The sequence below is a fragment of the Poeciliopsis prolifica genome, unplaced genomic scaffold (genome assembly GCF_027474105.1).
Source record: "Poeciliopsis prolifica strain line A6 unplaced genomic scaffold, Auburn_PproV2 SCAFFOLD014, whole genome shotgun sequence".
Taxonomy (NCBI): Eukaryota; Metazoa; Chordata; class Actinopteri; order Cyprinodontiformes; family Poeciliidae; genus Poeciliopsis; species Poeciliopsis prolifica.
Window position 1 is genome coordinate 3,390,001 of NW_026562389.1, and position 26,820 is coordinate 3,416,820.

Sequence of the window (26,820 nt, forward strand, 5' to 3'; positions counted from 1 at the left end):
AGCCCTGCAAGCTTTGCACTCTGTTGACATGAAAGTAAACGTTACTATCGAGGGTTTCCGTGATCCTGTTTAATCAGTTAGTTGTATTGCTTATGATGATGTATAAAAGCAATATTCTTAAAGAGGTTCTATTATAAAAAAAAAACTTTTTTGAGCTTCATATCATGTTAAAGTATTATTTCATCATCCAAAACTTTGTTTCACAAGTTTAGTTCTGAATAAATTATGTGTGTGTGGAGGTACACTTATGTAGATAAGCTGTACCGTATAATATTTTCACCTGTGGTTGTCGGCAAAAATAAATGCTGCCTTTAATATTGACTTTGAATGTTGCTCTCATCTCTGACGAAGAATCTCCTTTAGTTCAATTTTTCCTTAGGGTTATCTATTTTGGAGAACTGCACAATTTGTGCTGTGTTGCTAATCTTTGTCTTCTTTTTTTGCAATAAAGTGAATGACCTTGGGGTAGACACAAAAGGGGGTGGAAGAAGTTCTGCAGCTGCTGATAAGGTGGTAGAGGAGATAAGAGCAAAGGGGGGCAAAGCTGTGGCAAACTATGGTGAGAAACACGACCTTCCCACTATTAAATGTAGTTAGTATGTTGTTTACCTGATAGCAGATAGAATAACTGTACGACTTAGTGAGTTTTGATAATGACAGAACTCCGTATTATTTTCTTTGTGCTTCTTTTGTTTGAAAAATTAGATCTTGTACAGAAACAAGGCTTCCATGTGTGTTACTAGTATTTTTTTTTACAAATATGAGATTTGTTGTGGGGTGACTAATCAGCTAACTAAATGCCAGATTGTTGCTGTTGTAGTCAAAAACAGAGTAAAGTAAAGCTTTTTCTGTTTGTTTTTGCTATGTATTTTGAACTCTTCCTTTCGTTTCTCTTTGAAAATGCAGAAATATCTGAACTAATATAATCAAGTCTTAAAATCTGCTATATTTTTTTTTGTCTACATAGATTCTGTTGAAGATGGAGAGAAGCTGATCCAGAGTGCCCTTGATGCCTTTGGAAGAATTGGTTTGTTTTTAATTTTGGAAAGCTGTAATCAGTAAATGATTTTTACTGGTGGTTTTTCTAGAATTTATTTTGGTAATATTCTTCTTTTTCAGATGTTGTTGTGAACAATGCTGGGTAAGTCATTCTCCCTTTATAATTATGGAGATCCTCTGGTATTAGAATGCATTTATTACAGTAATTAAATTGTGGTCCGTTCTAATATTGAGAAAGTGAAAGTGTTAGCTCCTACATTGTTATTCTTTTTTGCCTTTGTTTACTCAGAATACTTCGTGACCGTTCATTTGCCAGAACTAGTGATTTGGACTGGGGTAAAGATATTGTTTGGATTAAAAATACAGTTTAATTTTTTTACTTATTTATCAGTAACTCAAGTTATGAGTCAAGTCACCTGGATACAGATAAAAAAATGTATTTTTCTTATGCTTTTTGTCATTTCAGACCTTATTCATAGAGTTCACTTAAGAGGGTCGTTCTTGGTAACGCGAGCTGCCTGGAACCATATGAAAAAACAACATTTTGGCAGGTGAGCATCAAAGCAAGCAGCTGCCAGTTGACATTTATACTCAGGCTCAGGAGAGATACAATTCTGACTCAAAAAGGTTTCTGACTGGGTGATCAACAAATGTATCTCAAAAAATGTAAAAATCTTTAGGTTTTTCACAAATTCAGCTGTAAAATCTCTTTATGTAGATTTGTTGTTACATGTGCATAAAAACAACTGACTGTTCACAACAGGTAAAAACTGCGGAAACAAAGAGATATAAAGATTTATTTAGCTTGTCGGGATCAGGAGTCTCAAAGGAAGGACCTATTAGAAAGCTCTTTTGTGCATCTGAGATGCAGCGATCTGCCACTGAAGGAGCTCTACTATAAATGTAGTCTTATTTGCTGTACTCTAAATAGAGAAGAGTAAATAAGAAAAAAAATTGTAGGTTTTAGGCCTTTTTTGTCTTTCTTTTTGATGAAGTATCAAATAGTATTTTGTGGAAGAGTAGAAAGAGGTGAACTCAAATGTTGCTGTTACCATGAGTGGCATATTTCTAGAGTTTATTACATATGTTGTTCTAAATCACAGGAAAAGTACTTTGTGTTGATTTGTGTTTTTTTTAACACACCATATCCTTTATGTTGCAATAAATTAATCTTAGTTAGATATCTAATTATGTTGTGTGTTACGATCTTTTCTAAGACACTGAATTCCCTTACATAACTAATGGCCACTGAACAGTAATAAATGTTAATTACACCTGCGCTGTTGTATAGAAATGCATCTAGCAGTGACAGGTCTATTTAGATGTGGTTGTTTTGGATTATAATTAGTGGAGGAGGTCGTTAGTTGCCCTTCATGGGTTCATAGAATCTAGTCTGCTTGAATTGAAATATTACATTTTAAACACTGACTTCACTTTTTGGCAGAAACTTTCTTTGCACTGCAGCATGCTGCTGTTGACCAAGTCTAGCAGAAAGCAGTTGAAAATAGTTCTGAGAGTTTTAAATCAATACCTTGACAAATGCTATCACGGTGTTTTTCTTAATACAGACAGAAATCATTTTAAATTCTTTTTTGTTTGACTATATGTTTTCCATTTTTCATGTTCTGGGCTGAAATTCAATCTTTGTGTGCAGCCACCCTAAGTAAAGAATTTATGGTGCACTTGAAAGAAAAGTCATATCGAGGAGACATAAAAAGAAAAGGCGAAATGTCAGTCACCTGACTCTCCAGTTCTGTCTCTCTGATGGCGTGCAGAAATACTGTCACTGAACAGCTTTATCCTCTCTACCAGCTATCTGATGCAGCATTTTCTCAGTGTTGCTCTGTAAATGCCAAAAGATTTGTGCTCCATGTCCTTTGTGCATAATGGCTATTGATGTGAAAAGCATTTTGTCATTGCCAGTCCCTTGGAGATTGTATTGTCGTAGACTGTATGCTATGGATCACTACTTGTTTTCTAAGCAGCGAGGTTTTGCAGATGTCTCCTGCAGTTAATGTGGCATTGATGCTTAACCTTTTTACTTCTTTTCGACTGAGTTGAACCGCCTGCTCGAGATCGTGCGCAAAAGTAATATCCTGTGAGTTTGATGTATAAACATCCCTGTGCTCCTAAATATAACTCTCACGGTTGCTGAAGAGAACATATTCTTTATTTGCAATGACTAGGCGCGTAAAGATGCTCAGCATGAATGAAAAGCATCTTTCCTGTGAGATGGTGTGTGGGTTGTTGCTGTCTCCTGCTCCTGCACAGCAATTTCTGTCAAAGGGCTTTAACTCTGCCTTGTTTTCTGTGACCAGAATCATTATGACTGCGTCAGCTGCGGGCATTTATGGTAACTTCGGCCAGGCCAACTACAGCGCTGCCAAGTTAGGCCTGCTGGGGCTTGCTAACACTTTGGCCATCGAGGGACGCAAGTACAACATCCATTGCAACACAATCGCTCCTGTGGCGGGGTCCCGACTCACGGAGACCGTCATGCCGCCAGGTAATCAGAGATGGCGCTACTACACTGAAATGGAAATAGATGTAAACCACACCCTTTTCTTTTTTTTGAAAAAGTTAGCATTTGTCAACAAAATGCTTACTTTATTTTTATCTAGCAGCCAAAGAGTGAGTGAGTTAGTTGGTGCCGACAACCTTGATTAGCTGACTGGGAGAGGTTGAGCGGCTAAAGCCTTTAATGCCTGTAATGTCTACTTCACAGAAATGATAAAGCATTGATTATCCACAAGAATGTAAAATAAAGTTAGGAACAGCTTTTATAATACGCCTCAATACATATAAATTATTAAAAGTTAATTTATTTTAGTTAGTCAAGAAAGTATATTGTGCACATATTCAATTCAGAAAAATTGATACATTCCTCTTATTTCCTTAGCTTTGATTGTTATGGCTTACGGCTTCCATATGTCTTGTGCGCCCTTTTCTACCGCATTTCTTCTTTCCACTTAATTTTCCATTCGCTTGCTTAGTGCTCAGATACAGCTTCTTTAGAAATGGCCTTTTGTACCCCACCCTGCAGGTCAATGGTCTCAAACTCCAGTCCTCAAGGGCCGATGTCCTGCAGCTTTAAGGCGTCTCTTTCTTTTAGCACACCTGGCTCCTTTATTAGTTATTGAGCAGAGATCTGCAGAGTTTGACTGCATGCTAGTGAGGCAGTTTAGCCATTGAATTTAAGTGTGCTGCACAAGGAGGACATCTAAAAGTTGCAGGACACTGACCCTCTTGGAATGCAGTTTGAGGCCACTGCTCTATGCATTGTCTGTATTAAAATCCTTTTTTGTTGCTTTTTTTGGTCTGATTTCAGGAAAAATAGAAGTTTGGGTTACGTTTAGCTGAAAGCCATAATAAAACCGAATTATAAAAATAAATGTATTTTTCAATCATATACAACTTTCTGAGATTAAATTTATGTGCCGCCTAGAAAAACTACCTAAAAAGTAGTTATTTAACCAGTCAGTGAGTGAAAAATTAGACTCTGCGCTTGTGTTTTAGCATCTTAAAGACCAGGACAATGGTGTTTTTAAATGCTTTTGGTTCATGGACATGCTCTGTGACTACAGCTCTCCTGACGCGGGGAACAAACAGGAATGGTTTTGTTGTCATGCCGTGCTTGTCTGCAGTAGCATCTGTCACGCTGTGCTGTGCCAACTGTCTCAGGATGGCCTCACCTTGGTAAATGACTTGGTTCCATATGTTTGTGCTCACTGACTCAGACTTTTCTGAAAGACAAAGAACAGAACTCACCCTGGTGCCAACATGGTGAACGCAGCGAGGCAGAATTCCTCTCTTGTCACCAGGGTGCAGATATTTTAAGCACACATACTGTATGGCGTCGGAAGGTAAATATTTCATAGTTGATGAAGGGTATTAAAAGAGTTTGCTATTATGGGCTTCTAACTTCTGTATAAGTTGATTTTTAACGGAAAATTATTTCCTCCATTTTTGCAGCTCATTCTGTTTATTTTTACTTTATGCAGCAAATACTAGAAGAGGAATCCTGGACGATAAATCGACTGCTCCGTATTAAATGTTTGTATTTTGTGTCTTTAGACCTTGTGGCATCTCTGAAGCCTGAGTACGTTGCCCCTCTGGTTCTCTGGCTCTGTCACGAACAATGCCAAGAAAATGGAGGACTGTTTGAGGTAAAGTAACTGTCCTGTTGGACAGCGACAGCCTTCAAAAGATAATTTTTCTTCTTTAATCTGAGTGTGTGATGGTTTATTCTCACATTTCCTCTTCTTGCAGGCTGGTGCAGGCTGGATTGGTAAATGTGAGTTCTGTGTAGTTTTCCTGAAGACATTTCTGCATGTGTTTATAATATCCATTTGCTCCAGGCTCTTTTGTAATGTATGTGTTGGATTTTTACCGGGCGGTGACCCCCTTCTCCTCGTTTGTGTGTATCCATGTGCGCAGTACGCTGGGAGCGAACTGAGGGTCGGATTGTGAGGCAGAGGAACAAACCGATGACTCCTGAAGGGGTCCGGGACCAGTGGGACGCGATCTGTGATTTTGAAAATGCCACCAAGCCAGCTAATGTACAAGGTCAGTGATACCTGAGGCCAATTATATGCTCCATGCTACAATATTTTTTATTAGTACACATGTGTACTGTACTGTGAAGAAGCATTTCCCTTTTATAGATGGTTTTTGTTCTTTCAGATTATTCAACTAATTTTCAAGGTGACCCATTACACCAGTAATTACAGTTAATGGTCTTCAACAAAAAGCAAGAAGTACTGTTAAAGGTCTCACAAAGAAAGGGAGAAAGTCAAGGGGAAAGCAATGTTCAATCTGAACAAGTGCAGTTTTCCTGGAAAGGTCTGATGGAGACAGAAAGGTTGTCCAACACTGATTATTATTTCTCTCCGCCTCCTCCGGCCGTCTCTGTTCCCTCAGATGTTAAGTTGGTGGCCACATGGAGTTGACGTTAACCGAACGGGGGTGGTTTTCCCACAGGGTGCGAGTGGCTCTCATTAGCATGGCTTTGTTGTGTCTCCTCATTTGTAGCTTAATGCGAAGACTTGTTGCTGCCTGTGTTCGGTAACCACTCGCCACTGATTGGTGGTAATGAGCAGCTTTGGTCTTCCCTCGGATTCTGCTTCCTCAGTTCCCTGGGATTGCCTTGTTGTGTTCATGTTGTCTGCATATGCAGAGGTATTTAAATCTTCACACTCCACTTTCAGACAACGTAAAGAAGGAACTAAGAAATATAACAACGAGAGATTTTTAGGATCTTTTTTCAAGCTTATTTGTAATTAAGCTGCTTGTGTGTTTTCATGATCCTAAATTAAAATAAACACTATTTTAAAATGTAAAATTAGTTATTCATTTATGTTGCTGATATAGAATTACTATTTTTCACAAAGATGACATGCTGGTTTAGATTAGCATGGAGTTTGATATCAAGTTTTAAATGGTATTTTGGTTCTACAAATTTTTTTAAAACTTTTTTAAAGTATAAAAAAATCTATACAGGAAAATGTTCCATTTAACTTTTGCTAAAGATATTTTTCTTGTAATCAGAGTTGCAGCTTTATTACATTCATCACTACTGAAGCTCATAGTTTCTTTATTGATTTAGTCATTGAGTCTAGAGATTATGTCAACATATAAAAAAATTACCTTCTTTCATCTAAAATACCTATATTTTACTGTTCTCATCAAAAAACATTAGTAAATTGTTTTGTTTCTTATGAAACTCTGCAAAATTTGATTTCAGTTATGGTGAATTTTTAGACAAAATTATTTAAATTCAGTAAAAAAAATACTTTCTTTATTCCAAAGAAATATAAAACGTTGCAGGAACTCATATCATCCAAGATTCTTCAGGGAGCTGTTGTTGGAAATGCTTCAAGGATCTCCAGTAGCAGTCAGTCTTTCTGCCCGAAGAGGCCTCTGACTGAAGAAAGTGTTACTGAAAAGCCATGAAATTCTACCAGCTCAGTTTATGGGCACTTTTCCACAGTGACATGTCATTGAATACACTATCAGCTGGTAACAAGCACTGCTAATTCACCTGAAAGTTCAGGCATATTTTTAGTGCTTAAGATGCTAATCAGTAAAAAAAAAAAAAAAAGTAAGAGCAAAAATCCTTCCAGCTGCATAGAATCCAAAACCAGAGGGAAAAATTGTTCAAAATGCATATCCTCAACCAATCAATGAATAAATTCCACAAGAACAACAAATAAGAACTAAAGTGACAGAGATGCAGATTTAAAAATTAAAAACTTACTACATTAAATTGAACTAGACAACCTTGGGAGCAAGTTTTATTTATGTCTGGTGACTAATGGTAAAAGCTAATTGAGAAGATTAGTGTCACTCTGCTCTTTTCTCTGTTTGGGAAATGCAAGTTTTCTTTCCATTTTTTGCGGTGTGTAATATGGACAGAGTCGTTGTAAGTTGCCAACCGAACATTAGATCACATTACAGTACAAGAAGATGCAGCTCATCATCATTAAAACTTTCTACGATTTTAATAATAAAGGCTCAGAGTTTCTTCTTTCTTGTCTTTTTGCAGAGTCTCTGCATTCAGTTGTGAGTGTGCTGTCTCAAGTGGAGTCAGATGGAGAAGTTGGTGCAAATCCAGCAGCAGCTGCCGCCTCCGGAGCAACAGGATCAGGGTTTAATCCTGTAAGTTAAGATGCAATTTCGGCTCTGTTTTTCTTCTACACTGGGCTAAAGATTGCTGAGTTCATTTCCATCGTACTTCCCTCTTTATCCCTGTTGTAAACATTTTTGCACCCTGTTGTCAGGTTATGAATATTGTTTGGATTCAGCAAGCTGAGAAGTTTATGGTGAGATTATTTTAGAGAGTCTGAAACGTAGGGGAAAATATAGTTTCTTGTTTGCGTATTTAGAATAGTGGATGATTGACTTTCATTTATTTTGGTTCGTTATTGTCAGATGTTATTTGTTGAGTCATTTGAAGGCAACATGGAAATCATCAGAAAAGAGTTTGAAGTCACAGTCAAGGTGCCTACATATGGTTGAAGAAACTTTTATTTCAATATCTTATATTGAAATAAATATATTGAATATATGTCATATTTACTACTTTAGTCAAAGAATAATTCAATTAGTAAATATGAAATATTGAAATAATTGCACAATTGTAATCCTATAGAGAGAGTATGGATGGAGAAACCTGAAAACAAAAGTTATTTTGAACACTAGAAATGAGCCAAAAGTCAAAAACATAAAGTGTGCTCCCTCATTTTTGCTCTGCTTGTTTCATTGCTCCGACAGCCATGGTGACCTCTGCTTGCATTTTGTTTCTTCTTATGTTTGCTGCACTTATGAGGAGCTTTAGGGTTTTACCCCGCAGCCTGTGGGTGTGACAACAAAGGACATAATGACTTCTGAAAGTACGCGGCTGTAAGCTCTCTGACTCTTTCAGATGTCGCATCTCATGACTCTGTAATAAACCCACACAGCATAAAGTCAGGGATGATAACTCCCTCTTTAGCAAAGCTCTTACAACATACATACTGCAGGAAGGTTGATATCCCCCCGTAAATCTGAAAAGTCGACACACCAGTCAAGCGTCTTCTCAGATTAGCTTTTTGAAAAGATGAGTGCGGACAGTGGAGAATCTCCCCTCAGTAGGTGTTTGTTCATTTTTCTGTGCTCCCACTCGCTGAACTGCGGACGCTGAATCTGTGACAGCTCACATATTGCGGAGTTGCTTAAATAAAAGATTAGCACTACAGTAGAATCACACCATGTGCAATGATTATCCACAAGGACAGCAGCTGCTTCACACGCATAGCACGCAAAAGTCATCTTCAAAATTAAAATAATTGCATTAAAATCATCATCTCCAATGGAGTTTAGTTTATTAGAAAAACTGTCGTCAGAATAATTCGTGCAGTAGTTAGGTGCAGCATGAAAGCTGCAGAAACGCACACTGGAGCTATAAAAGGGGCTAAACGGGGTGTGCTTTTTAAAAATAAGAACAAAATCTGATCTTTTTATGAAATCCAGTGGTGGATGAGAAGCCCTCGCTGTGCTCATTCTAAGATTTTATAGCATTGTTCCTAAAATGTTTCCGTCTCTCTCTGGTATCTCTGTCCTCCTCACTTTGTTTCTGCTGCCTGCTTGGGATTTGGAAGAGAGTCACATTGTAGCCTGAAGATAAACATCCCCATTGTGTCTTCATTAGACTGCATGTATGCGTGTGTGTGTGTGTGTGTGTGTGTGTGACAGTGTGTGCAGCTCCGCTAGTTGCATTTGCATTCTTGTCCTTGCTGTGCAACGCATTGCTTAAGTTGCAGCAAGCTGTGCTGCCGCTGTGCTTGTGTTGATTTTATGACACGCTCCTCTCAAAGTGCACAACTATCTTACCGGCACTAAATGGTTTTATGTGTTTAGATGTTTGAAGGAGGATGTAAGGGCAATAAAAAGGTTGCACAGTTTCAGAGAGGCCGCATGATAATTACAGACTGTAGTTTCCGATTCAATTAACTGTTGTATTATTCAGAATTGTTTCTGTGCTGCTTTCACAACATGGCATGTAAAATATCACAGATGCTTTTCAGTTTAATGCTGTTATGCAATTTAGAGGCTACAAAAACTCTCTGGATGAATCTCTTATCTACTAGAACAGTCTAATAATTAAATGTACTTCTATGGTTGAATCCAGATGTTGATACTTGTAATTGCTAAAAAAGGTTATTTATTATTAGAACTAATAAAATATGTAGCTTGAGCCCATCTATGCAAAAAAGGATATTAAGATTATCCAAATGTGGATAATATATCATAATATTTTACTTGTTTTAAAGACACCACTAAATTTCTAATTTCTAAAACGTTTTGCCATGCAGGCTTTGTAGTAAATGTTTGTAATACTTTTTATCCTTTTTATCGTTATCACATTAATACGACAAAATACTCTGATAAATTGCTAAGTCCATATCGCTCACCTCTGCAGTGGTGTAATGTGAGGAAATATGAGTGAATACTTTTATAAGGAACTGTAATAACTGTCTATTCAAACAATCACACAATGGAGAATATCAGTGTCAGTTCAAATTGATGCAGGGAATCTAAAAACTGAGGAATAATGTAGAAAAAATAACCTTTATGTAACTAGAGTTTTAGAGATCAGCTTGCTAAGGAGTGAACTGTTATGTCACAATATTTGCAGTTTTGAATAAAACATTGAACCACCTTTAGTAAAAAAAAAATAGCATAATGTTCATTTGATTGTGATTTTTCTTTTTTCTTCTTCCCCTGACATTCTCAAGAGGCAGAGGGATTAATCTCTGTGTGAACACATGAAAGCATATTAAACCAAATCAAAAAGAAGTGTGGGAACAGTTCTGAAAGAACGCCATTTCCCACATCTGCATTTTAATGCAGTTTTAATTAAAAGCGAGCCTCCAGAGGCCGGGCTTTATGGTGATTTCTGACCAACTGAGAGGTAATATTATGCAGAGGGAATCGCACCACTCTGCCAAGCAGGATTGTTTTAAGCCGAGGCTCTGCGGTCATTAATATGACAAATCAGCTGCAGCAGGAGAGCTGTGACTCTAATGTTACCACAGAGGTGTGATAATGCTATACGTTCCTCACATTTAATAACTCAGATCGATATGAATGAGCCGCTGCAGTCCCTTTCCAACTCTATTTAATTCATTCTCTTTCTAAAGTTGATATTGCCATATTTTAGGTTTAAGCACGTTCTGTGGTGTTGGACATTAAGCATTCAATTATCACGTAACAGGAGCCTGAGGGCCGCCGAGTTTTTGTCTGGGGGAGACAGATGTGGGAGTCATCAATTAAATACATACTTTTAAATTAAACATAAAAATCATTAACTTGATTCCATTATTTATAATTTCTTAATCAGAAATTAGCTCCTGGGTGACATTTTATTTAGCTTTTCTTTTTTTCCTTCCACTATAAACAAGGATTGAGCAAAAGATTAAAACCACTTAATGGAGCAACATAAAGAATCTGAACATTTTCACTGACCTGAGTTAGTTAGCTCCTGTCTTTAACACTGTTTTCTCTTGGCTTAATTTTCAATACTGCAGCTATAGCTGGACAATATGACATCATATTGTCCAGCTACCAATATTGATTATTATTAGTTTACTCTTGAGTATCTGAAGTACTGCCAAACTGGAGACCAGACCTTTTCTATTTTAGACACAGACTACAAAGTCTTAAAATGCAAACATTTAAGAAAAAACTTAAATAAATAAGCGATTCTTAGCTTGGTGGGGTCACAACTTAAGCCTGGTGGCCCGCCAGGCTTATAATATTTTGGTGGAAACCCTGGAATATGAATGCAGGCAGATGACTGGCAGTTAATCTAATTCTGATATTAGGCAAATTTCAAATCTTTATCATCTTCACCTTTTTTTCTTAAGTTTTATTTTATCTAATCAGACTATAATAGGTCGTGTCTTCCTGTTTTCTTTTGTTTGTTTTTGTAACAATGTGTTTACTGTCGAAGCCTTCATTTCACACTTTGTGTTCTGTTTCTTCTTTTTTTGTGTTTGTAAGCAAATATTTTATTTCAATAACTTAAGAAACAACTACTAACCAACCAAAATAGTCAGAAGAGAATGGAATTAATTAATAAGTCTCTTTTTTAGTCTCTTCTCTTTTCTGTTTTCTTTAATGGAGGTTGAGTTTAGCTGCTTGGGTTCAGTTCAAAGCTTATACATTTTCTTAATTTCCAGAAAATGCATACAAGGAAATTTTGAGTGCATCTCCTCCCTTACATAACATAATAATCTATTATCATAAATAAAAGAAAGTTTGTCTTTAATGTTGTTGGGTTTTTTTTATGTGATAGAAAATTTAAAAGTAACTCATAATTGTGAAGCTGTTCTGACAGCTTTTTGCAAGTAAAAATTCTCAAAGCATGGCATCCATTTGTAATCCATCCCCCTCTATGCTGATACCCCAAAGTCCATTGCAACCAATTATCTTTTGTCTAATTTGTGAAAGTCTATCTGTATGTTTTGTGAAGGACTCAGCGGTTTGTTAGAGCAGCTTCATGAAGACCAAGAATCTAGTATGAAATAAGACTGCATGAAAAAACGCTGCATGCTGTGGAGAAGCTTTTATTCAACAGGGATGATCAGAGCTGATGGGGCGGAATGAATGTTGCTGGAAACGGGTGAATAATGGAGAAAAACCAGTTGAAGGTGGCAAAACATTTCTAAATCCAGCAATGGCTTTAACCAGTTCAGAAATCACTTAAATAATAAATATTAGTGGTTTGATTTGATTAAATTCTTCAATCAAATTAATTGCTGGCTCTTTAAGTCATTAATTTAAATGAATCATATTTTAATTGAAAGCTAAATATTGCCAAAACGAACATTTTCAATTCAAAAAGAGTTTTTACTGCAAAGTTATTAAATAAAAAAACAAACATATGAGCTCAACAACAAAGATATTTACTGATTAAATCAGTCGTTGTTTGTGGATGTGGCTTAGTGGTGGGACTCGATCACCACCTGGATGATCCGGAAACGTGAATACAAACGTTCTGGCTCTGGACTTTAGTGTATATTAAAAAGAAAAATTGTACAAGTTTTATGTAATTAAATTAGCTCGTTAAAGTTCCAGCATCAATAAATAGTTATGTGTTTTTTATTCAGGGTGAAAATATTCAAGTCTTATTTGTCACTTAGCCTTTGACAAATAAGACTATGTTTCAAGTCCAGCGACTAAATTTATTATTTGTGGAAAAACAGAAGCATGTTTGTTTTTCTACTTGTTCTGGAGCTGGAAAGTAATGACCTGAGATTGTTCCAGATGTGCTAAAACTGCGGTTGATGATGGTTTGAGAGCATGTCCGACCCGGCGGATCGCCTCACCTCATTGATCTTTAGGACGGCTTTTGTTGCTCAGTGTCATTAGCGGTTAAATTACTGTTCAGCTCAGGAGTTTGTGCCTGTTTTCAGGCCTCCCGGTGCCTCCAATGCAAACACAAATCGAAGTTGGCTCGATTCTTGGCTGCCTCTCTCCACCCATTGTGTGATTGTGCTGATCTCTCACAAAGCTCAGCCTGATCCCGGCCTGGAGCGCAGCCCTGCTTTCAGAGACCACCCTCCACCCCGCAGGCTCAATGGCTGCTAAAAACACTCAATGAGTGAAATTCATCAACTACTGAATATAAAAGTGTTATTCACTGAAAACAGGAAGCGTTAATCTTTCACCATAGTTCACTATGTTTAGCTAGTTGGTCGTATTATTTCCTTTTTGTACCAAACATCTTGGTTTGTATTTCTTTTTTAAAATTTATTCTGTTTCTTAATCTGTTATAAGACTCCATCTTCATCACTTATTTCTTAAGAATGCAAAGAATTAAAATAACCAGATTAAATTCTTTTATCTACTTCAATTTAATATTTTAACTCCTTACTGATTCATAAGGATTATATAATTTGTTTATTTTTGCTTCTCGCTTTCTTCCAGTCTTTTCATTATGAATAAACTCTGTATATTTTGTCAAGTTTTACTCATGCATGGTATTTTCACTTGCTGCAAAAGCAGTTGTCCTTTGGGGACATACAACTAAAGTTGGCATGAGAACTGAGATGGGTAGTGGTTGGTTTTTAATATTAGTCGTTGGCAGCAGAATGTGAGGGTTCTGTTTTATTTGGCTTAGTTTGGGAGGGAGAACAGAGTTTTTCTCCATTTTCCTACGTTCGGATCACAGATTTTAATGCGTTTCATTAAACATATCAAATTAGGTTTTTTACAAATGTGGTGCATAGTTGTGGAATAGAAGAAAAAGAGGATTTGACTGAATAATAATAATTTTGTTCTGCAGGCGGAAGCTATCGGACAAAAACTGCCCTCAAGCTCGTTCAGCTTCACCTCTAACCAGTGTATCCTCTATGCGCTGGGAGTCGGCATGTCCACCAAAGATCCAGACAGCCTCAGGTATGCATCTGCCTTTTGTTTTGTGTGCCAAAAAACTAGCAAATTGTTGTGAGAAACCCAAAAGTTTTGACTATTCAAAACTGCATTACAATGCAGTCATCCCTGATACTGACCAAATGTACGTTAACTTTTAATTCAAGGACAGTTGCACAAAAAAAAAAATCTCTAAAAAAAAAAAGGTGTTTTTGCTACATTTTCTGGCATTTACCAAATAGAAACAGTTTTTGTAATTCTAACTGTCCTATAACAAGAAATGTTTGGTGGGATTTATCTTCAGACAGTGAGAAAAAAGTTTGTATTTTTTTATTGGTGTATTTAAATATCTGGTTTCAACTGTTTATTGTTGTGTGCAGGCATTACATTTTTAGCAAGAAGGTCATTTAGAAGAAACAGCCCCACAAAGAGGAAATTCAGGATTAACAGCATATGATTTTGAAGAGTTAAAAACAATAATAATAATAATATAGTGTTCAACCATGATTTGTTAAGATTATGTCCGTGTAATAAATAGTTATTGTTCAAAATGGCAAAAATTGGTTATTATTGTGTGTAAGTGATACAAAAGGTTGAAATTTAGGGATTTTTTTCTTCTTGGGCCATTTCAAAATGTAAAGAGTTGCTATATTTTACCTTTTTCCTGCTGCAGAATTATTAATATGAGTAATAAATATCATGTAATGCTGAACTGAAACTGTCTTGTTCATTTGTGTTGCTCATTTCTCCAAGATGTGATGCCGGAAAGGGCTGAAAACACCTTGAGAAGTGCTTGAACTTTACTGTGGGAAAAGTTGTCATGCATGTTCTGCCATCTGTGCACCCGTCACTGACACTTTGCATCTTAACCCAGGTTCCTGTACGAAGGGCATCAAGACTTCAGCTGCCTCCCCACGTTCGGGGTCATCCCCTCGCAGGCCGCCACGATGGGCGGCGGCCTCAGCTCCGTCCCTGGACTCAGCATCGACTTCACACAGGTCAGGAAACATGCAGATCACTCTCTGGGATGTCCGCCTGTGCGATCTTGCACACATCTAAGTGTATACACAACTTTGCTGTTTGTAAATATGTTGATGCAGATTTATGTCCATATGGGATATTTCACACAGCCTTGCACACAGACGGAAGAGTAACTAGTACAGTGCTAATGCTAATGAGGCTGCGAGAGTTTCTGGTGAATGTGTGTCACAGCTGCTGTGTTGTTCCAGGTTTTGCATGGAGAGCAGTATCTGGAGCTTTACAAACCTCTGCCTACTTCAGGTATTTACCCCCTGATTCTACGCAGTGGTAAATTAGGGTTAGGGTAGTAAACGTTCATTTACTCAGGCTTATAAAATAACATTATTCTCTTGTTACTCAAATAATAAGCAGTTAGTTCTTTTACATTTTACTGGATGAGAAATTGTCCCAGAAATTATTGCAATAAAACAATAATATTGTTGTTTTAAGATCATTTTGAAGCCGTAGCGTCATAATTATTTTGTAAACGCTTTATATTGGAACCGGATAATATTTTCTATTTATACTCAGCTGATGGATTTTAAAGAGTTTTACTTGGTTTTTACATTTCAAACAAAGGCTGTAGGCCACAGCTGCATGCATCTGTATTTCTTTTTATCCAGAATATTTTAGTAGAGAGATGAGATGGGTGGAAAATAATGCCGCTCTGTCAGTTTTTCCATTTGATTAATTGCTCTGATAATTGATTTTCTTGCAGAAATTAACAAGCATCTTAGAAATTTAACATTGACTGGTTCTCTTTTGAATCAAGATGTTGCAGAATTGTAAATATTTTCATGTTAAGCGTTTAATCGTCCCTCCAGGTACCCTTACCTCTGAGAGCACAGTGGCCGACATCCTAGACAAAGGATCCGGAGCCGTCATCCTGCTGGACGGTGAGTTTTGATTTACCCTTTCACAATGCAGAGTTTTCCTCATACAGTGTATTTATTCAATATCCATTTGTTTTCTTCAGTTGAATATATTTTCTTGGCCTCACAGATCCCTCTCAGGCTGAATTAATGAAAGTTAATTTCCAGTCTGTGTCTGCAGGGGCCAGAATAACAGACTGTGAATGGCTCATACTTTTGTGTGGCAATTCCTCAGAGATGAATGTTACTTAAAACCTCTCTGATCTATAATTAATCCATCTTAAACCGGGAAACTGTGGGACCTGGGGTTTTTCTGTGTGTTGACTCGGCAGAATGTCAATAAAATGACATTTTCCCATTTTCACTGCGGTGAAAAGAGAAGTTATATTGGGGTTATTTTGCACGCTGCGATGACATCATGTCTGTTTTCTTTCCACTTGACAACTATGCAGAAATCAGTTTTGGTTTATCATATTAAATGCCAGCATTTGCTCTGTTTTGCAGTGAACACCTACAACGGCGACGAGCTCGTGTGCTACAACCAGTTCTCGGTGTTTGTGGTTGGAGCCGGACGCTTCGGAGGAAAAAGAAGCTCAGACAAAGCTAAAGTACGTCAGAGCTTCGTGTTGAACGTTTGATTAAGAGTCATAAAAAGGCTTTTCTGATTCAAACAACTAATTAACAGAGTGCGAAGCAAAAAGCTTGTTGAAACGTCCCAGTTTGTTTGAATGTGAAGAGGCTCGTCAGCTCTTTTTAAAAAATAAGATGGCAAAAAATGAAGATTTCATCAAGTAAAGGGAAGAAAAACAATCCAAAGATCTTCACTTCAACCCTACCTATTGTAATAAAAATGTAATATTACAGCCGTCATAGAGAAATTTCCGGATCTGAGTTGGATAAAGTGGAAAACATTCTTTGATACTAAAACTTTACCCAAAACAGTAATATTGTAATAACCTTGACAGTAGATAATAAGAAGTTTCAGTGATTGTTGAGACACTTTTCACAGTTAATGAGGAGCAGTAAGTGCCAGAATTCGCTGCCATATTTAATACCCTTCACATTCATTAAATCAATCTTTCATTGCACAATTTTATGCAGAAAACTGTATGTTTCCACTAACCTGGCTGCAGAGGAAAAAGCTATGTTAATCATGTCTGAATCTTAATGTTAATAAAACTGCAGATATTTTCTTTCGATGCTCTTTAAGGAGAAATCCTGACTCTTTACTTGAACTTAGGGACCGATTCGCAGTCAACGGATAACAACTGCATTGATTTAATTAATAAAATAATATTTAAGCATACTTGCTTAGTGTTTAGACTAAGACCCAGAGGACCACATGATAAGCGATGGCGCTCCGGATTTGGACCACGAGCCTCGAGTTTGACACACATGCTCTACATCTTGGTCACGCTCATTGTTGGCACAAATATCATACATAACCAAAAGCTGCATATATAATTCACCTGTTTCCACTTTTCAGATGTTAAAAAATAGAGAAATGTTGCTGGAATCAAATCACATTTTTCCACATTCGTGTGTCTCTACTATTCCCTGCTGTCTATGTAGATTCTACATTCATTTATTTACCCTTCACAGCATCCCAGTTTTTTCATATATAACTTGAGAAAACTGTTCTGAATGCTCCATCATATTTAACAGTTTTTTTTGGTTTTGTTTAAATTTCCCCAGGCTCCTCTGCCTCCACCCAAGCGCGCACCAGATGCTGTGGTGATTGAATCAACCACAGGAGACCAAGTGAGTGCATCTGTGTGGGTTTTGCTGCAGAATAAATCAGCCGAATTGATGATGCAAGGGTGAAACTAGACCGTGTTGGCTTTTCGTTTTACTCCTCTCTGCAATAATCATTAAGTTCGAGCCAGAATACGTGTGGCGGTGGAGAGTTGAACGCAGGTTCTCGTTCTGTGTCAGAGAAGAGAGATTGCTGACTGCAAGACGCCGCACAAAGTAACGAAAAGAAAAGAGAAATCCCCCAAGCATTTTTAAATGACTGCATCTGTATCACTTCAAAGGCGTTCTTATTTTAGGTGTCTTTATGATAATTTAATTTTATCCCACATGAAGTTATGAATAAGATATAAACCTAAACAATGGCTGCTCCCCCTGCGGATACAGGCCGCCTTGTACCGTCTGAGCGGAGACTGGAACCCGCTGCACATCGACCCCGGCTTCGCCGCCATGGGAGGTGAGAGCAAACAAGACTCTTCTTTTGGTTTTTTTTGTCTTCTTACTCACACGATCCTCATCTCATTTATTCTTGCTCACTGTGTGTTTAAAAATGCTGTCTGTTCAGGCTTCAGGGCTCCCATCCTGCACGGCTTGTGTTCGTTCGGCTTCGCGGCGAGACACGTCCTCAAGCGCTTCGCCGACAACGACCCGGCGAAGTTCAGGGCCATAAAGGTGAGGAGCGTCACCGCTCTGCGGTTTCAGATCGAACGTCCACGTTGCTGCTTCCGTATGCTGCAAAGAATCATCACATAGTTCAACATGAGATTTGAAGAAAGTGTTAAGAGTAGCTCTGTTTTCACCTGCAGGTTTATTACAGCCTGAATGGTTGCAAATGAAAATATGTCCATAAGGTAGAGATGGAGAGATGTTTAGAGTCGATAGGAAGATGAATGAAGCTAAAAGCAGGAGAATCCTGGAGGAATATCTGTTAGGCTGCGTTCACTCAGCCGCCTCAAGTGATTTTTATTCATTTTTTGTTCCTTAATGCAACCTGTATCTGATTTTTTTTTCGTCCATGTGACTCTGTGGTCATGTGGCCTCTCTCCTCTCGCTGCTGTTTCAGGTCCGCTTTGCGAAGCCCGTGTTTCCGGGTCAGTCGCTGCAAACCGAGATGTGGAAGGAGGGCAGCCGGATCCACATCCAGTGTAAAGTGAGTCTCTCTCTCTCATTTTTATTCTTTTTTTTTCTGTAGCAGCAGCGAGGATTACACCCTCATCATGAGCTGCGGTGAAGAAATGAGCCCGGGCCGCCTGCTCTTCTGATGAGCTCTGGTCTCTTTCATGCAGGTGAAGGAGACGGGTGACGTCGCTCTGGCTGGGGGCTACGTGGATTTGCACGGCACATCAGAAGCTTCTCCTGAAAGTCTCCCTCAGGTACATGAAGTCTGGGAACGGAAAAAAAAAAAAAAGCTACCCTCACTGTCAATTATTCCACTGTAATTCCTTCATTACATTCTTTTTTTGGTGGCCTCATTTCTTTCCGTTCTCAAAGTGGATGGACAGCGGCGTTGACGGTGGCCTTTTTATTCAGAAAAAAAAAAAAAAAAAAAACTGCTTAATGCCCCTTAATTAGGGGCATCAAAGTGAGCAAATGAAGCTCAGTTCAGGTTTTTATTGAGATTTTAACCACCCAGATTCAAGACAGAGAAATGTTATATGTGTAAATTTGATTCCTGCTTGAACTTTGCTATTCGGATTTTATGTTATGCAACAAAAATGAGGAGGTCTAACTCAGAAAATCTTTTTTTTGCAGACTGCAAAAAGGGTTTTCACAGGTTGTTTGATGTGTGCATTTTCCCTGCGCAAGCCTCCCACCACTCTGCACTTTTGATTTAGATGAAATGGATGCACGTTCTCTGCCTTTTCTCCTCCTACTGCAGGGAGGAGGCCTCCAGAGCGACCTGGTGTTCGCAGAGATCGGGCGGCGCGTTCGGGATCTGGGCTCAGAGCTGGTCCAGAAGGTGAACGCCGTGTTCGGCTGGGAGATCACCAAGGATGGCGGGAAAGCCGCAGAGTGGAGTACGTTGCATGGACACAAACGTTTTTCGTCATCATTCAGCAAAACGAGAATAGAAAATTAGGCGGACATCACTTAAAACATAACACTAAAACTGAAGAATGCATTTTAAAATGCACATATTTTCTGTTTTTACAGACAGACTCATGTTGATCAAAGCGGGAAAACACGACACAAATCAGATTAATTTTTTTTGCCCATACACAAATTACAGCTCTGGCAAAAATGAAGAGCCCACTGAACCTAATTATGACTCAAATATTGATTTCTGAACTCTTCAGGAGTTTAAACATTAGCATTATTGTTTTTAAATGAACCTAGACATGTGTTCTTTGCAATATTTGAGGTCTGAAAGCTCTGCATGTTTTTAGTTATTTTCACCACTTCTCATTTTCACTTCTCAATTTCTGCTTGGAATTTCAGAGACATGACGTTCATCGTAGTTCTCAGAATAAAAGAACAATGTTCATTTTACTCAAACATATAAAATCAGGGATTTTAAATGGTCTCTGTATTTTGTTCCAGAGTTGTATAATCGACTTTTTCACGGCCGTCCTAAAAAAAGATCTTTTTTCAAATTTCAGCCGCTTCTAATTCAGATAGAGATCTGATTTGTTTTCAAAGTGTCTGCAGCCTGAACGTTCATGTCGCATTTTATCTGGCTTTTACGTCATTCTTGTGAAGAAGCCTATAATTGAAGCACATTATATTAGTTGTGTTTTCTTTTTACTAGTTTCCTTCATCTTATGACCTTGTGACGATACTTTTGGCTCCTGTTGTCGAATGAACAATAAAGTTGATCCATAAATGGCTGCTTAAGTTGTTGCGCTCATAAACAAAACGCTGTTTGACGTTAACGTTCCTCTCCAGGATCGTCCCGTTTGCTCTGCTAATGGAGAGGCTAGCAGTCGAGGTCAGAGAGGATTGTTCCTGGACTGTCATGTTTGCAGATGACTCTGTGATGTGAGAGAAGACAGAAAGTTGGTGCACTGGTTTGCTCTAAACGGAGACAGATGTGAACAAAAGAGCACCGAGATTAAAGACGTCACTTTTTGATCCGAGCTAAGCCGATTTCACTGTCGACGTTTAAAACCGGGATTAGTTTTAATTTCGCGCCGGAATTTGAAGACGAAACGAGTCGATGGAAAGTTGAGCTTTTTGTCTTTTAATCCGTCGTCTTGTCTGTGTTTGCCTCCGCTCCCCTGCAGCCATTGATCTGAAGAACGGCAGCGGCTCTGTGCTCAGAGGGCCGCCCGGCGGGAAGGTCGACGTGACCTTCACTCTGTCAGACGAGGACTTCATGGAGGTGGTGACGGGGAAGCTGCAACCTCAGAAGGTAAAGTCTTTGAAGCTCCTCCGCCGGCGGCTGGGAAACTTCTACCCCGCATTTAGAAATCGCCTCCCATTTCAAGCGGCCGGCGCGACGGCGAACCACTTCCTGTACATTCTGATTACGGGGAAAGTTCCTTTGAGGCTCCCTTCGATCCATAACCACGTCCCGCTTGATCTCGTCTCGTTAGATAAAATATGGAAGCGGCGACCTCTCGGAGAGCAGGCAATCAATCGCCGCTGCTTGTTATGTCTGTGGCATCCCATCTGTCAGTGGGAGTGGCCGTCACCGCGCAGGATTCATGCGCTTCCTGGAGCTCTGCTTATTGATCTCGGGCCGCCCGCGTTCGCCTTTATAGAAAGTCGGAGGGCTGGAGATCCCTGAGGCGGGTCTTCTCCTCTCTGCGGTGATGAAAGGAGCAGCTGGGGGAAGATTAGCTGACGGAGTTGAAAGAGGAGCTGCTAACTGTCTTCCAGGGTCATCATAACCCCGTCGTTGGATTGATTTCAGCCGAGCAGAGCGAAGGAAATCCTCATCAGAGGCTCGGTTAGCTTTCTTCTGCGGAGGGATCATCTTCGTCTCCTTTCATCTCAGTTTCCTGAACGCTGTTCAGCTCTCTGATGACAAATGCTGCAAAATAAACGTTTGTTTTTCTTCTTAGGCGTTCTTCTCCGGCAAGCTGAAGGTGAGAGGGAACATCATGCTGAGCCAGAAGCTGGAGGTCGTCCTGAAAGACTACGCCAAGCTGTGAGCGCCGCCAACACCGCCAACGCCGCCAACGCCAACCAATCAAACGACTTCAGGAACCCGACCACATCGACTCCCTCCTACTTTGTGTTTGGTGACCATTTCTTGGCTCTCTAGGGAAATTCATTTTTAAAAAATCACCCAATGAGACATTTCAGGAATTAATCTATCTCCATTGAATTAAATTAAGGACTCCCCAACGGCCTAATCCAAGCATCAGGTGGGGAAATGTTTCAGTTCACTCACATCTCTAGCTGCTCAAGTTCCTTCAGAATATTTAATTAAGCGCATTTTTCATGAGTCGCGAACGTTTATTCACATTTTAATGAGGCTTAAGTTGAATTTATTAACGTTTCAGTTAAACTGAAATAATTGAAATCTAGAGCAACTTTTATGATTTATATTTTCATTTCATGACTAATTTACCAAAGTCAGAGGCAGTTTGATGTATCTGATACTCTGATCAGCTCAGTTTTATACTAATGTAAACTTTTACTTTATTTCAACTTTATTTGTGCAATTTAATGAAATGTAACAGTTTATCTTGTAAAATAAATTGTGACTAATTAAAGCCTTAATATTATCTCATTTTTTCTTCTGCTAATTTATATAAAAGAAGGCTGATCTGAAGACTTCAGACTCTAACGGAGCAGAAATCAATCCAAAAAAGTTCTAAACTCCAGTTTCATCCTCGTAGAAAAACGACGGAGCGAAGTTTGATCACTGCCTTTGCAGTAAACTCACATGAGCAAGGATGTGGCGACTGTGGGAAGGAAAATGAATCAGTGTCTTAATCTGTCCATCATGACATTGAAAATCTCTGGCAGCTGTGGCTCTTTGTAACTCTAGCAAGTAGAAATTTAAACTGTTTATGTAATAAATTGATTTTGAATGACATAATGACACTACAATTATCACTGATGTTCTCATCTATTTTTCTTACATTAGCTATGATGTATTTTTATTCTCATTTTCCAAAAACATCCAACATTCCCCAGACGGAAACACATCCATCTTCTTTTCAGCAAAAGATTAGTTTTAATTTAAAACTTAAAAACAGAAATAAAATTGGGTTCTTTAGTAATTAGAAAATAAATCTGAACTAGATATGTTAGAAATGTTTCATATTTATGAAAGGTCATGTAACAAGTCTTATTTAGCTGGACTGGAGGCAGACATGGCTGCTGGGACTTTAAAGGTTGCAGACCTGAGTGAATACTCTGCAGTGAAACATTTATTACTGATACAAATAATAATATTTACCAAGTCATTGTCAGCAGCAGCAGCTCAGCCGACGGGCTTCCGCAAGTTTTCACAGCGAAACAAAAACTTTGGATGAGATGTAACTTCCACAAAAAAAAAAAAAAAAAAAAGGGAAAAAATAAAGCAATAACAGCTATCTGGAGAGTAGTAGGAAAAAGTATGTTTGTCTTCCAGCAGCCAGAACCAACAGATTTCTCCAACTGAAGAGTTTTACCAAAAAGGAAAGTTTTAAGTCTTTAAAGTAGAGCTCTTTATTTCAGGGTGGAAGTATGGGCGATTATTTTGGCTGTAAGTAAAGCCAAAAATAATTACAACACAAGAATGGCTGCACTTAGTGCTGCAACTATTCGACTATGCATAATACAGATGCAAAAAAAATAAATGTAATTTTATTGCCTAAAATGCAATAACATTCCTAAAATGAATTTGAAGCAGGGAAAGGTAAAACATTTAGATGCTTTTGTCTTAAATGCAAATTGTATATAGTTTGTACTGTTTTGACTTTTCTACTGTTCAGAATGTTTTTTCAGTAAATAGCCACTTTTTGATTTATTTAACAATCCATTGACTATTAATTCACTTAATATTTGATTCATCACAATTAGTCCAATTAAATGTTTCAGCCCTCGCTGCACATCGAATGTTCAATTTTAACTCAACGTTCTTCAAGAGCTGCTATTGGCTGACAATATTCTGTGACCATATAAGGAGTGATTTCATGCAAACTGACACATCTGATCAACTTTGACACACTATTTATATATATATAAATAAAATAAAAACTTTCTTTTCTGGTTTCACATTTTTCCTTTATTACATCAGTAGATTTCTGTATATAATTCAATGATTTACATTAGAAAATTAGACTTATTTAATCAAGTTCACATTTGGAAGATTAAAAGAGGAGAGAAGAAATGCAAATCATTTCAATTCAATCCAGGCCAGCGACGTTTGTTTAATCATCTTTGTGCAGCAGCTGCAACCTGAAACAAAACACTGTTAAACTGCAGGACTTTAAAGAAATGAGCAATGATTTTCTTGTTTTTTTAAAAAAAAATCTGTTTATTGTCCAGTTTCTGCAAAAATACACTCAGCTGGCTACAATAAAACTGACCGTTCTCTCCAAGCTGCTGCAGAGCATTTTCCAAACACTCAGATTTGCAGAGAAAAACAAAAAAAGGAAGGAAAATGAGAGTTGAATTTGCAGTTTGATCAGTTTCTACTCCTAAACATGAACATATTTCATAGATAGACCCGTCTATACAGAATAATCTTCATAAAGTGGCTTTTATTGTCACCCACCGTTTGGCTACAACTAGTCGAGATTAAAATAAACTTGTGTATCTATATATGTACAGAACTGCATGAAATGTTTTCCTAAGATCAGGTATATTTGACATGAGTTTTAAGGGTTTTAATTAGAATAATATCAAGATATCACTAGAGCTGCACTGATCAGTTGGGCAAAAGCTGCAGGAATTCAATGAATGCGTCAACACTAGAAACACCCACCCTTTCTCAGCCCATAAACGCATCAATCAGCATGAACTCTGATGCACTTTACTTTGGAGTGTATTAAAAATCTGATAAATATTAGACAATATGTTTTGATGCACCAATTGGGAAAAAAAATTGGCTTTCTTTGATTCAAAACAAGACAATCTGCAGCACATTTTTCTCATATTTATGGTCCTGAGAGAGAGAGAGAGAAAAAAAATCTGAATTGGTCAAAATTGGAAAAGAAATTGGCCTGAAATTGGTGCATCTCTGGACGTTTTCCTGAAAAAGCTGCTCTGTTTGGCCAAAACAAAGGCGATGACTGAAGTAACACCATTTCGGTCGAGAGGAAAATTGCACCAGTTTTGGAATAAAACATGATTTTCCACTAAAACAACTTCCCAATTTGAGCCTCACATCTCCCCCTTTTTCCATTGTCAACTGCAAAGTTTCCTGCTACAGGGAATAATCTGTGGAGTCAAACAACAAGAGAAAGCACTGATAAATTAAAGATACTTTGTGCAACACTATAACAAAAGCACTGTGCCGGATTGGCAGGAGGAGATTCAGCGGATTAAGGACACTTAATGTTGGATTATAACACCACTGGTTAAATTTAGGCTGGGATAGACACACATCCTGGCATCTATTATTTTTATTACCTTACCACCTTCAGCCTGCCTACTGTAGTCATATGCATTACACTACATATAATTAGCTTAATTTAACTTATGTGCAAATACAGAGAGAAACTGGTGCAGAGATGAGGAAGCGTTCACCTTTAAGAGACATATTTGCTTTCTGACAGATGGATGAGAGGAGTGACACTCGGAAACAAACTCAGCACTTCCATTTGTTTTGGAAATAATAAAAATATCCAAATCCAATCTATGATCATACTAAACTGTGACGTTTTGTTACTAAGGATGGACAATTACTGTTTATAGATATTGGGAAAATAAAAGTAGGAGTAGTTTTTGGTTCCATTAGAGGATCAATAAACGTCAGTATAACATATCGCACTACTTGATGCAACTGGTGAACTACAGGAGTCGATTTCATTGGTTTATTTCTAAGGTTAGGTTCTGCTCTTCAGAAATATGTCTGGTCTAAATGACTCTGCATCCTTCTGCAGAGTTCAAAATGACCAGAACAGCAGACGACTGGTTGAGTCTGGATGAATCTCATGCTGATTATCTTTGCTCGGCTGCTTCTGCCAGGCAACAGCAGAGCTAAAAGCTGTTTGCTCAGTTAGTGTTTGATCCAACTCATCTGTCAGAAAGCAAGAAGCATCTCCCTGTAAAGGCGACCGCCTGCGTTCACCTCCAACTTCATTCGACTGATTGAGTCCGCCTGGAGAGCAGCTCCAGTGAAAAGCGTCATGTGATACCAGTAACGGAAAAATCGGCATCTGCTCGCTCCCGACGATCCGTCTGATCCGGTTGATCATCCCGCTGCTTTCTGACCAGATGTGATTTCCATCGATCCAGAGGGTCACCTGCCTCTTTAGGAGACGTCTCCAGCTTCCCTCTCTGTGCAAAACGAGCTCCTCGGTGGACGGGGAGCCGGCGGTTCTGTTGGCTGAGCGTGCTCTCGTCTGTACCCTGTGCTTGACTCAGCTGCAGTTTTAAATACTTGTGACAAGCTACTGTGCTCGGTCGCCCTTGGAGAGGAGATTTGGGTTCACATTTCATAAGAGGAAAAAAAAGTAAAGAAAATCACAGCAGGTTATTTTACTGCGTCGTTCGTGTCCGCCACGTTTCCCCGTCTAGATGAAGAACCTGACGTCGTTCTTGGGGGTGCTGCTGCTTTGCGTCGCGGCGAAGCGGTTGGGGAGCGTCCTCATCTTCATGGTCCCGTCGGCGCCGCAGGAGAAGATGTGGCTGGCTGGTCCCACCTCGATCTGCATCACCCCCGTCCCCAGGTTCCTGAACAGCGACTGGCGGGCGTGTTCGTTGGGGAAGTGGTAGAGGAGGCCCTGCGTGGCCAGACTCCACACCTGCAGGCAAAAACCAGATCAGGATCAAAATAAATACCTGTAAAAACTTTTTCTACTCCAAATATCTGTATAGTTAAAATAAGACAAAACTGGCTTGTAAGTAACTAGGCAGAAAGATATAAGAGCGTCTATTAGGTCAATAACTCATTAAAAACAGTATGTTAATCAATAAAAGTACTTTTAATGATTAAATAAAGGTACTTATTTAATCAACTTATTTACCTCTAATTAGTATGAGTTCAATACTCTCTTCAATGTTTGCTGTGTTCTCCATGTGGCTCACAATAATCTTCAAACTGTCTAAAACCTCTTCCACCTGAGCTGCGGGTCTCTGCAGCTCCCCCAGAGTTACTGGGAGCCTCTTGGCTGTTTCTCTGATGGATGCTCTTCTCTCTGCCACTTGACCGATC

The 26,820-nt window shown here is 38.6% G+C and overlaps 2 protein-coding genes across 4 annotated transcripts in view; one reads left to right on the forward strand and one right to left on the reverse strand.

Annotated features, from left to right (window-relative positions):
* hsd17b4 (hydroxysteroid (17-beta) dehydrogenase 4) overlaps nucleotides 1-22,234 on the forward strand; it is a 22,963-nt gene extending 729 nt beyond the window's left edge. Inside the window, exons 3-25 of the mRNA XM_055039742.1 lie at nucleotides 452-559; nucleotides 968-1,027; nucleotides 1,120-1,141; nucleotides 1,289-1,335; nucleotides 1,466-1,550; nucleotides 3,318-3,505; nucleotides 5,074-5,165; nucleotides 5,269-5,293; nucleotides 5,437-5,565; nucleotides 7,544-7,656; nucleotides 13,829-13,941; nucleotides 14,789-14,912; nucleotides 15,144-15,195; nucleotides 15,759-15,830; nucleotides 16,311-16,414; nucleotides 17,502-17,567; nucleotides 17,946-18,015; nucleotides 18,124-18,230; nucleotides 18,622-18,708; nucleotides 18,845-18,931; nucleotides 19,438-19,576; nucleotides 20,783-20,910; nucleotides 21,566-22,234. Coding sequence (XP_054895717.1) covers nucleotides 452-559; nucleotides 968-1,027; nucleotides 1,120-1,141; nucleotides 1,289-1,335; nucleotides 1,466-1,550; nucleotides 3,318-3,505; nucleotides 5,074-5,165; nucleotides 5,269-5,293; nucleotides 5,437-5,565; nucleotides 7,544-7,656; nucleotides 13,829-13,941; nucleotides 14,789-14,912; nucleotides 15,144-15,195; nucleotides 15,759-15,830; nucleotides 16,311-16,414; nucleotides 17,502-17,567; nucleotides 17,946-18,015; nucleotides 18,124-18,230; nucleotides 18,622-18,708; nucleotides 18,845-18,931; nucleotides 19,438-19,576; nucleotides 20,783-20,910; nucleotides 21,566-21,655 — 2,108 coding nt within the window. The 3' untranslated portion in view covers nucleotides 21,656-22,234. The remainder of the gene's footprint in view (nucleotides 1-451; nucleotides 560-967; nucleotides 1,028-1,119; nucleotides 1,142-1,288; nucleotides 1,336-1,465; nucleotides 1,551-3,317; nucleotides 3,506-5,073; nucleotides 5,166-5,268; nucleotides 5,294-5,436; nucleotides 5,566-7,543; nucleotides 7,657-13,828; nucleotides 13,942-14,788; nucleotides 14,913-15,143; nucleotides 15,196-15,758; nucleotides 15,831-16,310; nucleotides 16,415-17,501; nucleotides 17,568-17,945; nucleotides 18,016-18,123; nucleotides 18,231-18,621; nucleotides 18,709-18,844; nucleotides 18,932-19,437; nucleotides 19,577-20,782; nucleotides 20,911-21,565) is intronic.
* Nucleotides 22,235-23,680: 1,446 nt separating this feature from the next.
* Nucleotides 23,681-26,820, reverse strand: part of LOC129365754 (dmX-like protein 1) — a 124,363-nt gene continuing 121,223 nt past the window's right edge. For all 3 annotated transcript variants that reach the window (XM_055039206.1, XM_055039204.1, XM_055039205.1), the window contains one exon: nucleotides 23,681-26,410. In XM_055039206.1, the coding sequence (XP_054895181.1) occupies nucleotides 26,180-26,410 (231 nt within the window). In that variant the 3' untranslated portion in view covers nucleotides 23,681-26,179. The remainder of the gene's footprint in view (nucleotides 26,411-26,820) is intronic.